General features: G+C 49.1%; 1 protein-coding gene across 6 annotated transcripts in view; it reads right to left on the reverse strand.

Annotated features, from left to right (window-relative positions):
* Positions 1 to 16,682, reverse strand: part of ACOXL (acyl-CoA oxidase like) — a 341,825-nt gene extending 325,143 nt beyond the window's left edge. For 3 of the 6 annotated variants that reach the window (XM_070798170.1, XM_070798169.1, XM_070798173.1), the window contains exon 1: positions 16,457 to 16,669. In XM_070798170.1, the coding sequence (XP_070654271.1) occupies positions 16,457 to 16,578 (122 nt within the window). In that variant the 5' untranslated portion in view covers positions 16,579 to 16,669. Of the gene's footprint in view, positions 1 to 361; positions 7,335 to 16,456 lie in introns of those variants that run through there. The other 3 variants (XM_070798172.1, XM_070798174.1, XM_070798171.1) reach the window with 3 other exon arrangements.
* Between the last annotated feature and the right edge of the window lie 365 nt (positions 16,683 to 17,047).

A 17,047-nucleotide genomic window follows, 5' to 3' on the forward strand; every position in this document is an offset into this window, starting at 1 on the left:
AGGAATTCCTGAAGGAGGCAGTTCTAGACCCCATCCTTGCATCCTGGGCCCCCACCAAATGACCGAGGAACCGAGTGACCGAGTAACCGATGGAAGGGAACCTCCCCCTCCATCCTGGCTTTTCCCCTTCCTTCCTGAGCTTTTGCTAAAACGCCTGCTCCATCTCAACGCTCAAAAGAAGCCAGGCCAGTTCCCACGCTCAAAGGGCTTGGAGTCCAGCATGAAAGTCAAAGCAAGAGGAAGAGGGGCCCTGCAGGCAGTTCACCTGTTATCATCAGACCTCAAGTGGCTGGATGGGCGTTCCCTCCCTGGGATGGCCTGGTGGTTTTCTGGAATGGAGAGCTTTGGGTTTAGCAATTACCTTTACTTGGCTCGGTCGGGAGGAGCTGAGAGAAGGCAGAGCAGCGAGCACCCAGTGGCTGTGCCGGGTAGGCTGAGGAGTGGGGTGTCTGTGGGCAGAGAGAGGAAGTCCCGGGGAGGGAGGGAGTGGGAGGGGAGGGAAGGAGGAAAGGGGAGGAAGGTGAGCAGGAAGGGAGCCAACGGGGAGGCAGTGCTGAGGGAGCGGGGGACAGGAACAGACACAGCCTCGCAAGATGAAAATACAAGCTGTCACCAGACTCAGGCATGTCTGTCATTAGGTGAAGGCACATGGTGCAGACTGCTGCCGGCTCTTCCTCCCCCACCAGGATCCCGGGGACGCTGTGTCAGCCCCGCCCAAGGGCGGCTTCTGATTGGTCCAGGTCACCACCCCATCTCAATCTCCAGGATGGTGATTGGCTGAGAAATGAGGCTTGAAGCTTCAAACAAGGGGGGTTACTTTTTAGGGTTCATGGGAGAGGTGCTGATGGGAGTGGCCCCTGTTATTGTTCAGTCGCTCAGTTGTGTCTGACTCTTTGTGACCCCATGGACTGCAGCACACCAGGCTTTCCTGTCCTTCACTGCCTCCCAGAGTTTGCTCAAACTCATGTCCACTGTGTCAGTGATGCCATCCAACCATCTCATCCTCTGTCGTCCCCTTCTCCCAATCTCAGTCTTTCCCAACATCAGGCTCTTTTCCAATGAGTCGGGTCTTTTCCAATGAGGCAGCTCTTTGCATCAGGTGGCCAAAGTATTGGAGCTTTAGCTTTGGCATCAGTCCTTCCAATGAATAATCGGGGTTGATTTCCTTTAGGATTGGTTTAATTTCCTTGCTGTCCAAGGGACTCTCAAGATTCTTCTCCAGCATCAGTCTGAAAACACCAATTCTTTGGCACTCAGCCTTCTTTTTGGCCCCTGAGAGATTAGCTAAGAAAGCAAGGATGGGTTTGTGGCCAACAGGTCAGGGTCTTGGAGGATGCCCAGCCCCATGGCCTACAAGTACAATCAGGCCTGACTCCCTTCCAAGGTCATACTCTGACCACAGGATGCTGGTGTCTGCTGGCTTATGGGGCTCCTTGTATCCAATTGCAGTGATACCTTTGGTGACTCAAAGGATGTCTTTGGAGCAACCTTGTGTGCGTGTGTGCTACATGCTCAGTTGTGTCTGATTCTTTGCGACCCCAAGGACTGTGGCCCACCAGGCTTCTCGGTCCATGGGATTTCACAAGCAAGAGTACTCGAGTGGGTTGCCATTTCCTTCCGCAGGGGATCTTCCTGACCCAGGGGTCCAACCTGCATCTCCTGCATTGGCAGGTGGATTCTTCACCACTGTCCACGTGAATACTGTTGTCATCGTTCAGTTGCTAAGTTGTGTCCAACTTTTTGCAACCCCATAGACTGCAGCACACCAGGCTTCCCTGTCCTTCACTATCTCCCGGAGTTTGCTCAGATTCATGTCCATTGAGTTGGTGATGCTATCCAAAGATCTCATTCTCTGCTGCCCTTTTCTCCTTTGCCTTCAAATCTTTCCCAGCATCAGGGTCTTTTTCTGAACGTTACTGTACACAAACTCACAGTAGAAGATCTAGAGAGAAAATCCATCATTTTCAACCATAGATCCATTCACCGAGTGTGTAGGAGGCACCCTTAGTGAGTTAAACATGCATAGGCGCCAGGGTCCCCTGCTGGACCCTGAGAGCTACCTGCCCACCTACCTGTCCATTTACAGGTAAATGGGAACTTGGAAAATGGCCACAGAGCTTCCCTCAGGGGCCAATGATCCCCTGGACTTCAGGGCCTGGGGTCCCCAAAGGGCCAAGTGGAGATAAACACTCTGCCATGGCTGCCATGAAGGGTTGGGGGTAGATCCTGGGCTTCTAGGGTCTCCCATGATGTCTAAGTTCTTACAATAAGCCCATGTGTGAATGTTCAATCACTCAGGCATGTCTACCTCTTTGTGAGCCCATGGACTGGAGCCCACTAGGCTCCTCTGTCTGTGGAATCCTCCAGGTAAGAATACTGGTGTGGGTTGCCATTTCCTTCTCCAGGGGATCTTCCTGACCAGCCACGGATTGAACCTGCATCTCCTATATCTCCTGCATTGGCAGGAAAATTCTTTACCGCTGTGCCACCTGGGAAAGCCCCACAATAAGCCAGCAGATAGTGTCAAAGAAACAGAGGTTTGCACGTGGTCCATAGAGCTGTTGCTATGAAGAGAAGGGTGAGTAATCATTAATCAGCAGTGCCGTCTCCTTTTGTCACAGTCAGGATCCCCCTTGTCACAGTCACAGCTATGTAAGAATCAGTCTCTGCTCCTGGAATCAACCCACCAGCAAAGCATCACTCACGGAGAGAGGACCGAGTCCAGATGTTGTCACTTGGACATCATTGTAAAGCAGAGGATGGACAGAAGGGAACTTAGAAAGACAAGGGATGCTATTGAAACTCAGTGCAACAAGGTAAATAAGAATAAAAACATATCCACACCGACAAGCAGTCACAGAAGAATCTCAGCTCTCTAGGAGGGAGAGAAGGGGGCAGAGAATTGTGGGGGGACCCCCCCAAGAACAGCATCAGTTCTGAGATCTCCAGACACAGTCAGAATGACCTCGGTTAGAAAATATGCCTGCTTCCCTCCAAAGTCGCAGTCCCTCTGAGGCAGCAAGCAATAAGTATCCATGACCCTAGCCTCTCTACACAGACATTGGTTTCTTTCATGCAAAACACTCTTTTGGAATCAGCAACTCTGCCCAGAAAAGCCAAGGTATTGCCCAACTTCAGATCCAACTCACGGCCAGAGGACCATGGAAGAAACTTAACAGGCAGCACTAAGTGCCCTATTCAAGGTGAGAACGCCTGACCTGGCTTCCGAGGTGCCCTTCCCAGCCATCCTTAACTCCCTGCAGTGACCCAGGGGCTCAGGAGGAAGCCAAGGAGGGGTGCCCAGCACCGTCTGTCCCACACGGGCTCTTCCTTTCCTGGGCCACATCACCCCACTCTGTCTTTAGCAGGCTCCCACTCCCACCCCCACCCACATGGTTCTGCTGTGTGACCCAGCCCAGTGGCATGTCAAGAAAAGGCAACAGCAGTGGCCAGATGGGCCAGTGAGGGTGGCCTGGACCAGGCCAAAAGCCAAGAAGAGCCCCTCTCTTCCAGCCTGGCTGCTGAGCACTGGGACACGCACCCAAAGCTCCAAAGGCCACAAGGCAGCCAGAGCTCATCTGGACGTGAGGCAAGCAGAGCCAAGGACTCCCGCCAGTGTCACCCCAGCTCCTGCCTTTCAGCCTCCGCACCCGAAACCAAGGTAAGCTGTGTTTGTCTGTCTCTGTAACTGAAACTAAAGTGAAATAAAAGCAAACTAACTGGGGTGCTTCTGGTTAAGAACCACAAGTTTGGTTGAAACCCAACTCACAGTGGCCTGAACCATAAAGGGGACTTACTGCTTCATGGAACTGGGGATGAGGAACACAACGCGGGCTTCAGGGCACATGGGCTCTGTGGCTTAACCCTGTTATCAGAATGTGGAGGCTCTCCACTTTGCCTCTCTGAGTCATTTCCTCCTAGGGCTGGCTTCCCTGTTGGTGAGAAAACGGCTGCATGCCTGTCAGCCTCACGTTCAGACTCCACTCTATCCAAGATGAGAAGGTCTGCCCATCCAACAGGTCTCTCAGACAAGCAAGGAAGCATCTTTTCCTGGACCCCTCAGAAACCTCCCTTCCTATTTCATTGGCTGAAATCAGATCATGTGACGATTCCTGCACCAGCTTGAGGACTCACACTGTGGTAACCCCGATCCCTGGGTCGGGAAGATCCCCTGGAGGAGGGCATGGCAACTGACTCCAGTATTCTTGCCTGGAGAATCCCATGGACAGAGGAGCCCAGTGGGCTACAGTCCATGGGGTCACAAAGAGTCTGACACAACTGAGCAAGTAATACAAATGAGGAAGCCAAAAATGGCTTCTGCACAATCTTCTCTACGGAAATTTCTCACGTTAAATTAGTATACGGAGTTTATTGACTGTAATTCAAATCCTGCAGATCCCACCTCTATACTCTCTCTCTCCTCTCCTCTCTAAAGAAAAGGAAGATAGGACTATGCCCTTTTTGTTTAAGGATTTTTTAATATGAACCATTTTAAAGTCTTTATTGAATTTGTCACAATATTGTTTCTGTTTTATGTTTTGGTTTTTTGGCCACAAGACATGTGCGATCTTGGCTCCCTGACCAGGGATCAAACCTGCACCCCCTGCACTGGGAGGCGAGGTCCTAACCGCTGGACCACCGGGGAGTCCCAGACTCTGCCCTCCATAGGGCTCCCCTGGTGGCTCACATGGTAAAGAATCCGCCTCCAAGGTCGGAGACCTGGGTTCAGTCCCTGGGTCGGGGAGGTCCCCTGGAGGAGGGCACGGCAACCCACTGCACAGAGGAGCCTGGCGGGCTACCGTCCGTGGGGGTCACAAAGAGTCAGACACGACTGAGTGACTAAGCACACTAGCGTGCCCTTCATAAACTTCATTATCATCACCTCTGAGAGTCAGATGAACAATCAAATGTAAAAACCACGTAGCCAACTGCACTCCTGGAGTAGAGCCCTGTGAGGGGGAAGCGGGACCACTGAACCCCTGACCTTTTCCTGGCATGAGTGTCAGTACCTTTCTCTAGATCTCTCTTTCTCTCAGTCTCTCTTGGTCACTGCCTGTCTTTCTTTCTGCCAGTATCCTGAGGAGGCACTCTTGGTTATTAACAGCTCATTTTTTTTTTTCTTCCAACTGTTGGTCCAACCAGAAAACAATTCTGCCTTTTACAACCATAATTGGGAGGTAACACAGTCTGAATCATCATCTTAAAACTGTGATAAACACCTTCATCCAGTCAGAGAAGCAGCCAGTAACCAAAACCCACGCCCATGTGTCCCCCACCCCATCTCTCAGCCCTCGCCTGCCAACCTTTTAAACCTTGGTTTAGCATTCCTTTACTTTCATTTTATAGTTTCTCACATATCCAGGTATGTCTAAAGAGTGTGTGCTCAGTTGCCAAGCTGTGTCTGACTTTGTGACCCTGTGGACTGCAGCTCGCCAGGTTCCCAGGCCCAAAAGGGATTTTCCGGGCAAGAATACTGGAGTGGGTTGTTGTTTCCTCCTCCAGTGGTCTAAAGAGTTATACTGTTAGCACAATTTATGCTAACTTTATTTTTTAAAAAAGGGGGTGGGAATCAGCACCCCAACATTCATAATAGCACTACTCACAGTAGTCTGGACACCAAAGCAACCAAAGTGTCCATCAACAGATGAATGGATAGAGAAGATGCGGTACATATACACATATGGATATATATGGATGGACTTGGAAATTATCATACTAAGTGAAGTCAAAAAGAGAAAGGCAAATATCATGTGATATCACTTACTAAACAAAGACAGACCCACAGATACAGAAAAGAAATTTATGGTTGCCAAAGAAGAAAAGGGATAAGAAAAGGATACATTAGAAGTTTGGGATTAGCAGATACAAACTACTATATATAAAACACATAAACAACAAGGCCCTACGATATAGCACAGGGACCTGTGTTCAATCTCTTGTAATAAACCATTATGAAAAAGAATATATATATATATATGTTACTTGCTGCACACCAGTAACTAACACAACACTGCAAACCAACTCTACTTCAATAAGGAAAAACACCCTAGTCTTTAGCAAGGTTGACACTCATAAACAATATCACTGTCCATACTCGCTATACTGTGCCATCTGTCGGTCACAAGTTTGTCCCTTTAAACAACATCCCTCTTATTCCTCCTACCACCAGTCCCTGCTAAGCACAATTCTATTCTGTTTTTTACGAGTTCACAGCTTTTTAAAATGTCATACAGAAGAGGAGCTTAGTTTTCTAATCAGCCTAAAGTCACATATGGAGGAGCCCAGCTCACCAACCATCCTTTCAGGCACCCGGGCTTATCACCTGTCCTTCATTCTCTGTACACCCATCCTCAGGGACTGCTGCTGCTAAGTCACTTCAGCCGTGTCCAACTCTGTGAGACCCCATAGACGGCAGCCCACCAGGCTCCCCCGTCTCTGGGATTCTCCAGACAGGAACACTGGAGTGGGTTGCCATTTCCTTCTCCAATGCATGAAAGTGAAAAGTGAAAGTGAAGTCGCTCAGTTGTGTCTGACTCTTAGTGACCCTGTGGAGTGCAGCCTACCAGGCTCCTCCGTCCATGGGATTTTCCAGGCAAGAGTATTGGAGTGGGGTGCCATTGCCTTCTCCGCCTCAGGGACTAACACTGACCAAAACAGAACACTAATGCTAACCTGCCTTGGAAAGGAAGGTTCTCTCTGATCAAGAAAGTCTGGGACCAAGAACCCTGCTTGTTTACAAACCAGCATTTACTCACATTACTCACTTCACTCCTGTTTTTAACAAACACCCAAGGTTGACTAGACACTTAGCAAAAGCCTCAAACACGAAAAACAGAGGTCAAAAGTACAAAGGGGGAGAAAAGGAACTCAAGAAACAGAGACAAGGCAGAAAATAGAAAGAAACATCTCAGAACTTACCATCAAGTATTCCCAAGAAATAAGAGATTTGGCAACCAGAAAACAAGAACAGATGCTCTAGAAAAGGAACAAGGGACTTAGAGAAACTTCAAAAATTATGACAGTAGTTATCTTAAATGACTCAAGAGAAGTTGGAAGATAAAGTTGAGAAAGGGTGCCAAGAGAAAAAATGAAAAGGTAAAGAGATGAAAAACAAGAAAGAAAAGATGAGGAAACTAGAAGACAAGCCCCAGAGGTCTGACATCTGAATCAGAGTTCAGATAAGACAGCCGTGTAAATAGTTGAAGAACAGTAGTTTCCAGATTACAAGAGCCCCTGGCATGCCCCCAGCAATGAAGGAGAAAGAGACCACCATCAAGTCACGACACAGTAAAATGCCATAAGCAAAAGTGAAAGTGAAGTCGCTCAGGCGTGTCCAACTCGTGTCCAACTCTTTGGGACCCCATGGACTGTAGCCTACCAGGCTCCTCTGTCCATGGGATTTTCCAGGCAAGAGTACTGGAGCGGATTGCCATTTCCTTCTCCAGGGGATCTTCCCGACCCAGGGATCGAACCCGTGTCTCCCGCATTGTAGACAGGCGCTTTATCGTCTGAGCCACCAGGGAAGTCCATGGCCATAAAGCCTGTGCTAAACACAAAGTCCTAGAAACTTCCAGGCGGGAGGAAGAAAAGTCATATCTTTACACACTAAAACGCCAAGGTGCAGAGGGCGGCTGGTTCCTTAATAACAATGTTGGATATTTAAAGGCATGATGACTTTAAAATTCTGGGGGAAATTTTATTCCCAGTCTAGAATTCTACACCTACACAAATATTCAGCCAATTTTGAGAGTAAATATTTTCAGACGTGAAGATCTGAAAAAGTTAATTCTCTGGTATCCCTTCTCAAGAAGCTATCACATGAGAGAGTGTCCTGGCTCTCTATGGCTATGGTAATAATGTACCCCAAAACGTAGTGGCTTAAAATGGTTCAATGTCACTCTGCCTCCTGCTCTGTCGGGAACTTGGACACACAGAATCAATTATTAATAGAGATGGCCTGTGAGCTCCTCACAGGCCTGGGGTCCCAGCTTAGATGACATGAACAGCTGGGAGCTGGAGCAGTCAGGAATGGCCAGCATCGCTCTATGGGGCATCTCTTCAAGGACCAGCTTGGGCTTCCTCGCAGCATGGCAGCCACAGGCTGGTGCAGAACTTTCCACACGGAAGCCAGGGCCTCAGGAGACAGAAGCAGAAGGTGCCGGTCACAGTCACTCAGAGCTGAGCCTAGACACTGGTGCCCTGTCACTCCAACCATACCCGTGGGCCAGAGCAGTCCCCGAGCCACCCAGACTCAGGGGAGGGGACACAGAAGCACCCTTCTCAACGGGAATGACGCTCAAGAGTCTGTGGCCACCTCTAATCCTCCACAAAGAGCGACCAAGAAAGAGAAGGCCTGGGAAAACAAAAGCTTCACTTTAAAGGAGATGCAAAGGAAGCTCCCCAGGTGGCCGGGAAGACAATGGTAAAGCCCGTCCAGCTGAAGCCCCTGAGGGGGACCTCCTGAATGGATCTGTCCACAGGGAGGGAAGGGAATGCATATACATGACAGCTTTGACCAAACCGTTGTTTTGTTGTTGTTTAGTTGCTAAGTCATGTCCAGCTCTTTGCGACCCCATAGACTGTAGCTCACCAGGCTCCTTTGTCCATGGGATTCTCCAGGCAAGAATACTGGAGTGGGTTGCCATTTCCTTCTCCAAGGGGATCTTCCTGACCCAGGGCTTGAACCTGCAAGTCTCCTGCACTGCAGGCAGGTTCTTTAGCACTCAGCCACCAGGGAAGCCCTTGACCAAACTGAGAGGACTGTAACTCTTGTCTAGAAGTGCACAGGCCAGTGAGTGACCATTTTATACAAAACTAAGCAAATGAATAAAGGTAGAAATTGTTATCCCAAGAGAACACCAAAAGTTGTCAAAGAAAGGAAATGAAATATGTTACGCTGTGGGGCATGGCAGGGAATAACACACATAGTCACAGCAGTGTGAACCCTGGATACCAATGTAAGTCCACATGGGGATGCACTGATTGGTGGGAATAAGGAAAGAAAGTGGGCAGCCATGGGGATCTTCATTCTCTATGCTACTAAGTCAATGCATGGGCTTCCCCAATGGCTCAGACAATAAAGAATCTGCCTGCAATGCAGGAGACCAGGTTTAATCCCTGCATCAGGAAGATCCCCTGGAGAAGAGACTGGCTACCCACTCCAGTATTCTTGCCTGGGAAATCCCATAGACAGAGGAGCCTGATGGGCTACAGTCCATGGGCTTTCAAAGAGTCAGACACGACTGAGTGACTAACACACACACACACAAATCACTATATAATCAGGAAGTAGCTCTGTTTATGACTGTTTTTAAAAGAAAATAGATGTAAATGACATAAGAATCCCCCAAAAGACGTGAAAGTGTTTGCCAGTGAGAAAAGGGAATGAGGGGGGAAGGGGTGGAATAGGGGCAAATAGTTTTCACTCCAAACCTCATAGTGTCTCTTTTGTATTAAGTGGGTTCATACATTGTATTATGAAAATAAAAATAAATTTTAAAAGAGAAAGCTGGAACACATAGTATGATTCTGTTTATCCAAAAAAATGTTCACATGTATATGTGAACTCATAGAAAAATAGGGAAAGTAGGGAAAACAAACTCTACAACACTCAAGTGTTCAAAGTGGTTGGAGGACCAAATGCCATCAACATATGAATGGATAAACAAAATGTGATGTATCCATCTGATGAAGTACTGCTGTTGTTCGGTTGCTCAGTCGTGTCCAGCTCTGCGACCCCATGGACTGCAGCACACCAGGCTTCCCTGTCCCTCACTATCTCCCTGAGTTTGCGCAAACTCATGTCCATCCAGTCAGTAATGCCATCCAACCATCTCATCCTCTGTAGCCCCCTTCTCCTCTTGCCCTCAGTCTTTCCCAGTACAAAGAAATAGAGGACAACAACAGAATGGGAATGACTAGAGATCTCCTCAAAAAAAATTGGAGATGTCAAAGGAACATTTCACGCAAAGGTGGGCACAGTAAAGGATGATGGAGTATTATCCAACGTTAAAAAGGAGATCCTGTCACCTGTTGCAACATGAAGGACATTCTGCTAAGTGAAAAAAGCCAGACACAAAAGGACAATGATTGTATGATTCCACTTACATGACATAACTAGAGTAGTTTAGAGACAGAAAGTAGAACTGTGGTTGCCAGTGGCTGTGGGGAGGAAGGAAGAGCGAATTAATGTTTAACGGGTACAGAGTTTCGGACTGCGAGGATGCCAGAGTTCCGAGATGGATGGCGGCGATGGCTGCACAGTACCGCGGATGTACTTCGTGCCACTGTGCACTCAGTTCTAGTGAGCTGGGTGAGCCTGGAGCCTGTGGCACAAAGGGAAGTCAGAAAGAGCAGAACAAACGTTGTCTATAAACACATACATGTGGAATCTAGAAAAATGGTACTGATGAATCTATTTGCAGGCAGGGCAGGAACAGAGACATAGATACGGAGAAGAAACGCTGGACACAGTAGGGGGATGAGACGGTGGAACAAATTCAGCGAGTAGTGCTGATATATACACCATCGCGAAGAGTCGGACACGACTGAGCAACTGAACTGAACTGAACGTGTAAACAGATAGCCGGTGGGAAGCTGCTGCACAGCACGGGGAGCTCGGCTGGTGCCCTGTGATTACCGTGGGGGTGGGGGTGGGGTTCAGGAGTCGGGAGACATATGTGTACTTATGGCTCATTCGCATTGTTGTATGGCAGAAGCCAGAGGAATACTGTAGAGCAATCATCTTCCAATTAAAAATAAATGTCTAAAATTTAAAGTAAAAAAGGTTAAAATGGTCAATTTTATTTTCTGTTTATTTCACCACAATAAAAATAAGTGGCTGGGGACTTCCCTGGTGGCCCAGTAGCTGAGACTCCGCCTGCCAATGCAGGGGACCAGGGAGATTCCACATGCCACAGAGCAACGAAGCCCGGGCACCACAGCTACTGACGCTCGTGTGCCTAGAACCTGTGCTCGGCAACAAGAGAAGCCACCGCAATGAGAAGCTCACATGCCTAAATGAAGAGCAGCCCCCGCTCATGGCAACTAGAGAAAGCCCACATGCAGCAAGGAAGACCCAGCACAGCCAAAAATCAATTCAGTTCAGTCGCTCAGTCCTGTCTGACTCTTTGCGACCACCATGGACTGCAGCACGCCAGGCCTCCCTGTCCATCACCAACTCCCAGAGTCCACCCAAACCCATGTCCACTGAGTCAGTGGTGCCATCCAACCATCTCATCCTCTGAAGTCCCCTTCTCCTCTTGCTCTCAATATTTCCCAGCATCAGGGTCTTTTCAAATGAGACAGCTCTTCAAATCATGTGGCCAAAGTATTGGAGTTTCAGCTTCAACATCAGTCCCTCCAATGAACCACCCAGGACTGATCACCTTTAGAATGGACTGGTTGGACCTCTTTGCAGTCGAAGGGACTCTCAAGAGTCTTCTCCAACACTACAGTTCAAAAGCATCAACTCTTCGGCGCTCAGCTTTCATTATAGTCCAACTCTCACATCCATACATGACCACTGGAAAAACCATAGCCTTGACTAGACGGACCTTTGTTGACAAAGTAATGTCTCTGCTTTTTAATATGCTGTCTAGGTTGGTCATAACTTTCCTTTCAAGGAGTAAGCATCTTTTAATTTCATGGCTGCAATCACCATCTGCAGTGATTTTGGAGCCCAGAAAAATAAATAAAATAATAATCAATAAATAATAATTAAAAAAAATAAGCTGTTGGGGGAGGGGACAGTTTGGGAAACTTTTAGGTTTTCAATATTATCTGACTCTTTGCAATGAGAAAGTCTTCACCATATGCTTGAGTGCATAAATAAGGCTGTGGGGGAAAACCAAATCTCTGCAAAGGTTAGGAAGAGAAATGTGCATTGCTCCAGGAAAGAAAAGAAAAGGCAGTGAAGAGAAAGAAGGGGGACAGGGAAGCAGCCGGCTCAGCACAGCCAGGCCAGGGAGGGGAGCCCTGAGGACAGATAGTGGGGAGGTCCCATGGGTCTAGAAACTTCTAGTGAGGCTGTGAGCCTTACAGGGCTTCCCAGGTGGCGCTAGTGGTAAAGAACTTACCTGTCAATGCAGGAGACATAAGAGAGGAGGGTTCGATAGCTGGGTTGGGAAGATCCCCTGGAAGGGGGCATGGCCACCCACTCCAGTATTCTTGCCTCAAGAATCTCATGGACAGAGGAGCCTGGTGGACTACAGTCCATGGGGTCAGAAAGAGTCGGACACGACTGAAGCAACTGAGCACAGAAGCCTTACATATGCACACCCACCCACCAGCCTGGCCCCCAGGAGAGAGCCCCGCTTTACCAAGAAACAAACTCAGAAATGTTTGAAAAGCTTATCACGTTTCAGACGTTACTCTTTTTTTTTTTTTTTGATGGGGACCGTTTTAAAGTCTCTATTGAATTTGTTACATGATTGCTTCTGTTTTCTGTTTTGGTTTTTGGCCAGGAGGCATGTGGAATCTTAGCTCCCTAATTAGGAATAGAGCCTGCACCCCTGCATTGGAAGGCGAGGTCTTAACCACTGCACCACCAGGGAAGTCCCTGGATGCTGTTTTTAAATATCCCCTGCAACCTCAGGAAGGAGCCTCAAGTGGCCCAGAATCCGCTGCTGCTCCAGCCAAGGGCATGCTGTTCTATGGATCTCAGAGGATTCAGCCTGGAAGGCTGGTCTTGGGGAGAGAGGGGGGAAGCTGGGCTGCACCCGCACCACAGCTGGCGCAGTACCCCAGAGGAAGAATCCCTGCACAGAGGAGGGCAGCGGTGATGTGCTCAGAAAACTGCAAAACCAGGATTTTGGTTTTTTGGGGAAGCAAACTGTTTCCTGGGCTCTTATGTCCTGGGAGTGCCTGACACTATATGAACTTCCCACTATACACATAGCACTCACACTCATGAACCCCACCCCCTCCAACACCTACTTGAATTTCAAGGGCCTGGGGCTAGGGGACTGGCTACAGGAGGCCTCATATTGTATGTGTGAATCCATGTCTGGTGTTAGTCAGTCGGTCATGTCCGACTCTTTGCCACCCCATGGACTGCAGCCCACCAGGCTCCTCTGTCCATGGGATTCTCCAGGCAAGGATACTGGAGAGGGTTGCCATGCCCTCCTCCAGGGGATCTTTCCAAACCAGGGATCGAACCTGGGTCTCCTGCATCGCAGGCAGATTCTTTACCATCTGAGCCACCAGAGAGTTTTATTTCTGACCTCTGCCTTTTACTGTGGCAGAAGGTTAAAAACAACAAGAAGTCAGGTCACTGTCTTTGAACACAGGATAAGATCAAATCTGATAGTACAAGGTGAACTTTCAAGCAGATACTAAGATCTTTAATCACTGGGGGCGAAAAAAAACAGTATGACATTTAAGCTATTACAACTCTGAAATTATGAAGTCAATAAACAAGAACTGGAGACAATGGAAAAGTATTTGTTAAAGTAATGGGGTTTGTATGTCTTTCCCCCCACTTTTTTTTTTTAGGTGTCATACCACAGCCAGCATTAGTGAAAAGCCACTCAATAGTTTCTCATTTAAACCAGCAGCACAGATGTTATCCCCTTTCTGCAGATGGAAGCTCAGGAAGGTAACATCTCACTTGATGACAATCACACAGGTAATGTGCTGCTGGCTGCTGGTTGGCTTTCCAACTCCAGCCTGCCTTTCCCTCTGTCCCAAAGCAGACTGCACAATTCACAGCAAAGAACCTTCTATTTGGTCCAAATCAGCGGTTTAGATGTTAGCATTCCATCATTTAAACTGCAGTTATCTAATAAGAAAAGACAAAGAGACGACAGCCCAGGAACTAAACTGAAAAGACACAGGAAGACAGGAAAAGGGACGTGTGTAAGGGCAGTGGTCCCCAAGCTTTTGGGCACCGATTTCATGGAAGGTAATTTTTCCAGACACCGAGGAGGGGGATGGTTTTGAGATGATTCAAGGGCATTACGTTTCTTGTGCACTTTATCTCTATTATTACTACATCAGCTCCACCTCGGATCATCAGGCATTAGATCCTGGAGGCTGGGGACCCCTGTTTAAAGGGATGTGACAGAACCTTAGGGCAGCAGGACCTCCTTGCCCTCTTAAAAATTCTTGAGGCCTCCACACAAAAACCTGTACATGGATGTTTATAGTAGCTTTACGCATAACTTCCAAAACATGGAAGCATCCAAGGTGGACTTCAGTAGGTAACTGGATAAATAAACTGGTTCATCCAGACAATAGAGCAGCATTCAGCACAAAAAACAAATGAGCTCTCGGGCCATGAAAAGACATGGAGAAAGCTTAAACACATATTACTAAGTGAAATAAGGCAATCTGAAAAGGCTACCTACTGTATGATCGCAACTATATGATTCTAAAAAGGCAAAACTATGGAAACAGTGAAAAGATCAGTGGTTGTCGGGGTGGGTGGTGAGGAGAGAAACACAGAGTGCTGACCGTGTTTCGGGGGTGAAAACACTGGATGACGCCGTAGTGACGGGAGCCGCGCTGCGCTCAGTCGGCCCGGCTCTTTTGCAACCCCGTGCACTGGAGCCCGCCAGGCTCCTCTGTCCATGGAATTTTCCAGTCAAGAATACTGGAGTGGGTTGCCATTTCCTCCTCCAGGGGATCTTCCCAACCCAGGGACTGAACCCACATCTTCTGCATTGGCAGGTGGATTCTTTACCACAGAGCCACCTGGGAAGCCCCTATAATGATGGGCACGTGTCATTAAACATTTGTCTAGACCCACAGAATGTACAACACCGTAAACTGTGGTCTCTGAGTGACTATGATGTACCCATGTAGATTCATCTTTGGCAAAAAAAAAAAAAAAAAGTCCATTCTGGTGAGTGATGTTGATAATAGAAGAGGTTATGCCTGTGTGGGGACAGGAGGTATTAATATATAGGAAATTTCTGTACCTTCCTCTCAATTTTGTTATAAACCTAACACTGCTCTTTAAAATTGTCTTTTAAAAAATTATTGGGGTCCGCAAATGTCTATGGGTATTTATCATGTCAGAAATTATAAATAAAAAAATGTTTAAATATTTATATCATTTGAATGTAACAATAATAAACTCATTAAATGTTTACAAAAAGAACTACACTTTTAATTAGAAAAGTGGCATTGTTCTGCGTCTTTACGAGTCTGGTTAACGTCTGCCTTGAAATAACTGGATGCTGCTCTCTGCTTCTGCAGATATGTTGGGAAATTATGCATCCTATAGTTTCTGGGAACTACCACTGTACCTTCATGAGAAAATGAGGATGAAAGGCTCAGTAACTGCTTCATATTATCACTAAAATAATTTCTAACTTGTGAAGCTCCTGGAAAAGTCTTGGGTACCCCCAGGAGTCCCTGGACCATGCTTTGAGAAAGATAACATAAAGAAGACGGTGTGAGAGAGAGAGGGAAAGGACAAATTGGGGAGACAAGGGCCCACCCACCATCTCACCTGTCACCTCCCCTAAGCCCCGCTCCCCCCACCTCCAGTGCTGAAACCACAGCTTCCTCCCCAAGGATGACCTGCTTTTATTCCAAACATCTCCTCCTTCAGCCTGGCTCATCCTTGAGACAGAAACATGTGCTAACTGGTTAATCTTCCTTCAGAACATACTGGTGTTTTTTAACTGGGGCTTTCTTAAATTAAAACTCCAAAGCCTGATTCTAAAAATGGGCTTATCAGACGACCTGAGATGGGGTGAGCCACCCAGCAGAGCACAGGAGAAAGTCCTCAACGAGACACAAGGGCTGGTTCTTGGGTTATTTTCTCCGTCTGCAAACTTAGCTTGCACCAAGCCCTCTGTCCACTTTTCTGGGCTGTGCTGCCATCAAATGACTTCTGGGCCTGAATCCACCTTACAACCCAAGCACCCCAGCCGCTGTTCGGCCGCCCCTGCGCACACCTGGACTCCGCGAGGCCCCTGGGAGTCCGCAGCATGCCAGCAACCAGATACGACCCCGGGCACAGCCAGTCCATCCCTGTGCCGGGAAAATGCCCTCACTTCTCTGCAGGGACGACCCGGGATAACGCTGTTTTGCCCCACTTTCCGCGCTTCTGTTCCGGACCAGGCGACACGGTGGCCCTGGGGGCGCTCCACGCCCGCTCCAACCCGGTTTTCTGCCCCCTCTCCCGGCAAAGGGTGGCACCCAAAAGCGGGGACTCAAGAAACAGGTTAGGAAACAGGTTTAGAAGCTACCACTCTGGGCCGAGCATCCCGTCCGCCGCTGCGGGGCGCGCCCGTTCGTCCCTGCTCTCCGTGTAGGAGGGAGAGCGGTGGGCAGAGGACGCCTCCTGAGGGCCACGAAGTCGCCGGCTCTGCGGCGTCCACAGGACTGGGGCGGGCAGTCCATCTTCTGTCAGGTCGGGAGGGACCTGTTTTCGGGCGCAGCACACACACGCCAGCTTGCCCTGCCCGGGGTGCACCGCGGGGTGCCCTTGGGGACGCGTTACCTGGGCCGGAAGAGCGGACAGCCGCCCAGGAGCTCGCGCAGCTCGTTTTTGAGGCTCCAGAACTCGCCGTCCAGGTAATGGTGCAAGGATGAGTCCCCGAGCCCCAGGTCCGCCGGCTCCATCGTGCTGTCGGGCCTCTGGCGCGTCTCTGGGGCCGCTGCCCCGCGCGCCTCCTCCCGCACGTGGCCCGGAGCGCACTCCCTCTCGGCTCCACGCCGCTGGCCAGTCTCCTCCCTCCTCCGCCGCTTGCCCCGCCCTCCCGCGCGCTGGCCCTACCCCGACGCTGCTGCCTGGGCACCCAGTGAAGAAAGAAAGGTCCAAGGAATTTTACAATGGTCTTCCTCCCCGCCTTGCCCCGGGGCTTGAGTTCCTGCTGCCTGTGCCCTCGGCTCAGTTGTCCCTCCAGTCGGTGGCCCACAAGAGCCCTGGTATTAGAACCCTAGAGGGGAAGTTGGTCTGTAGACGCCGGTGCCTGGTTGCTCAGAGCTGAGGCACCTCACGGAGCGGACGTCCTGTGTCAGCAGCCTCTCTGCGCCCAAGATCCAAGATGGCCTGGCCCATGCTCTGGCCCCAGGTCAGCTGCAGCTTGGC

The sequence above is a fragment of the Bos indicus genome, chromosome 11, assembly GCF_029378745.1.
Source record: "Bos indicus isolate NIAB-ARS_2022 breed Sahiwal x Tharparkar chromosome 11, NIAB-ARS_B.indTharparkar_mat_pri_1.0, whole genome shotgun sequence".
Classification (NCBI taxonomy): domain Eukaryota; kingdom Metazoa; phylum Chordata; class Mammalia; order Artiodactyla; family Bovidae; genus Bos; species Bos indicus.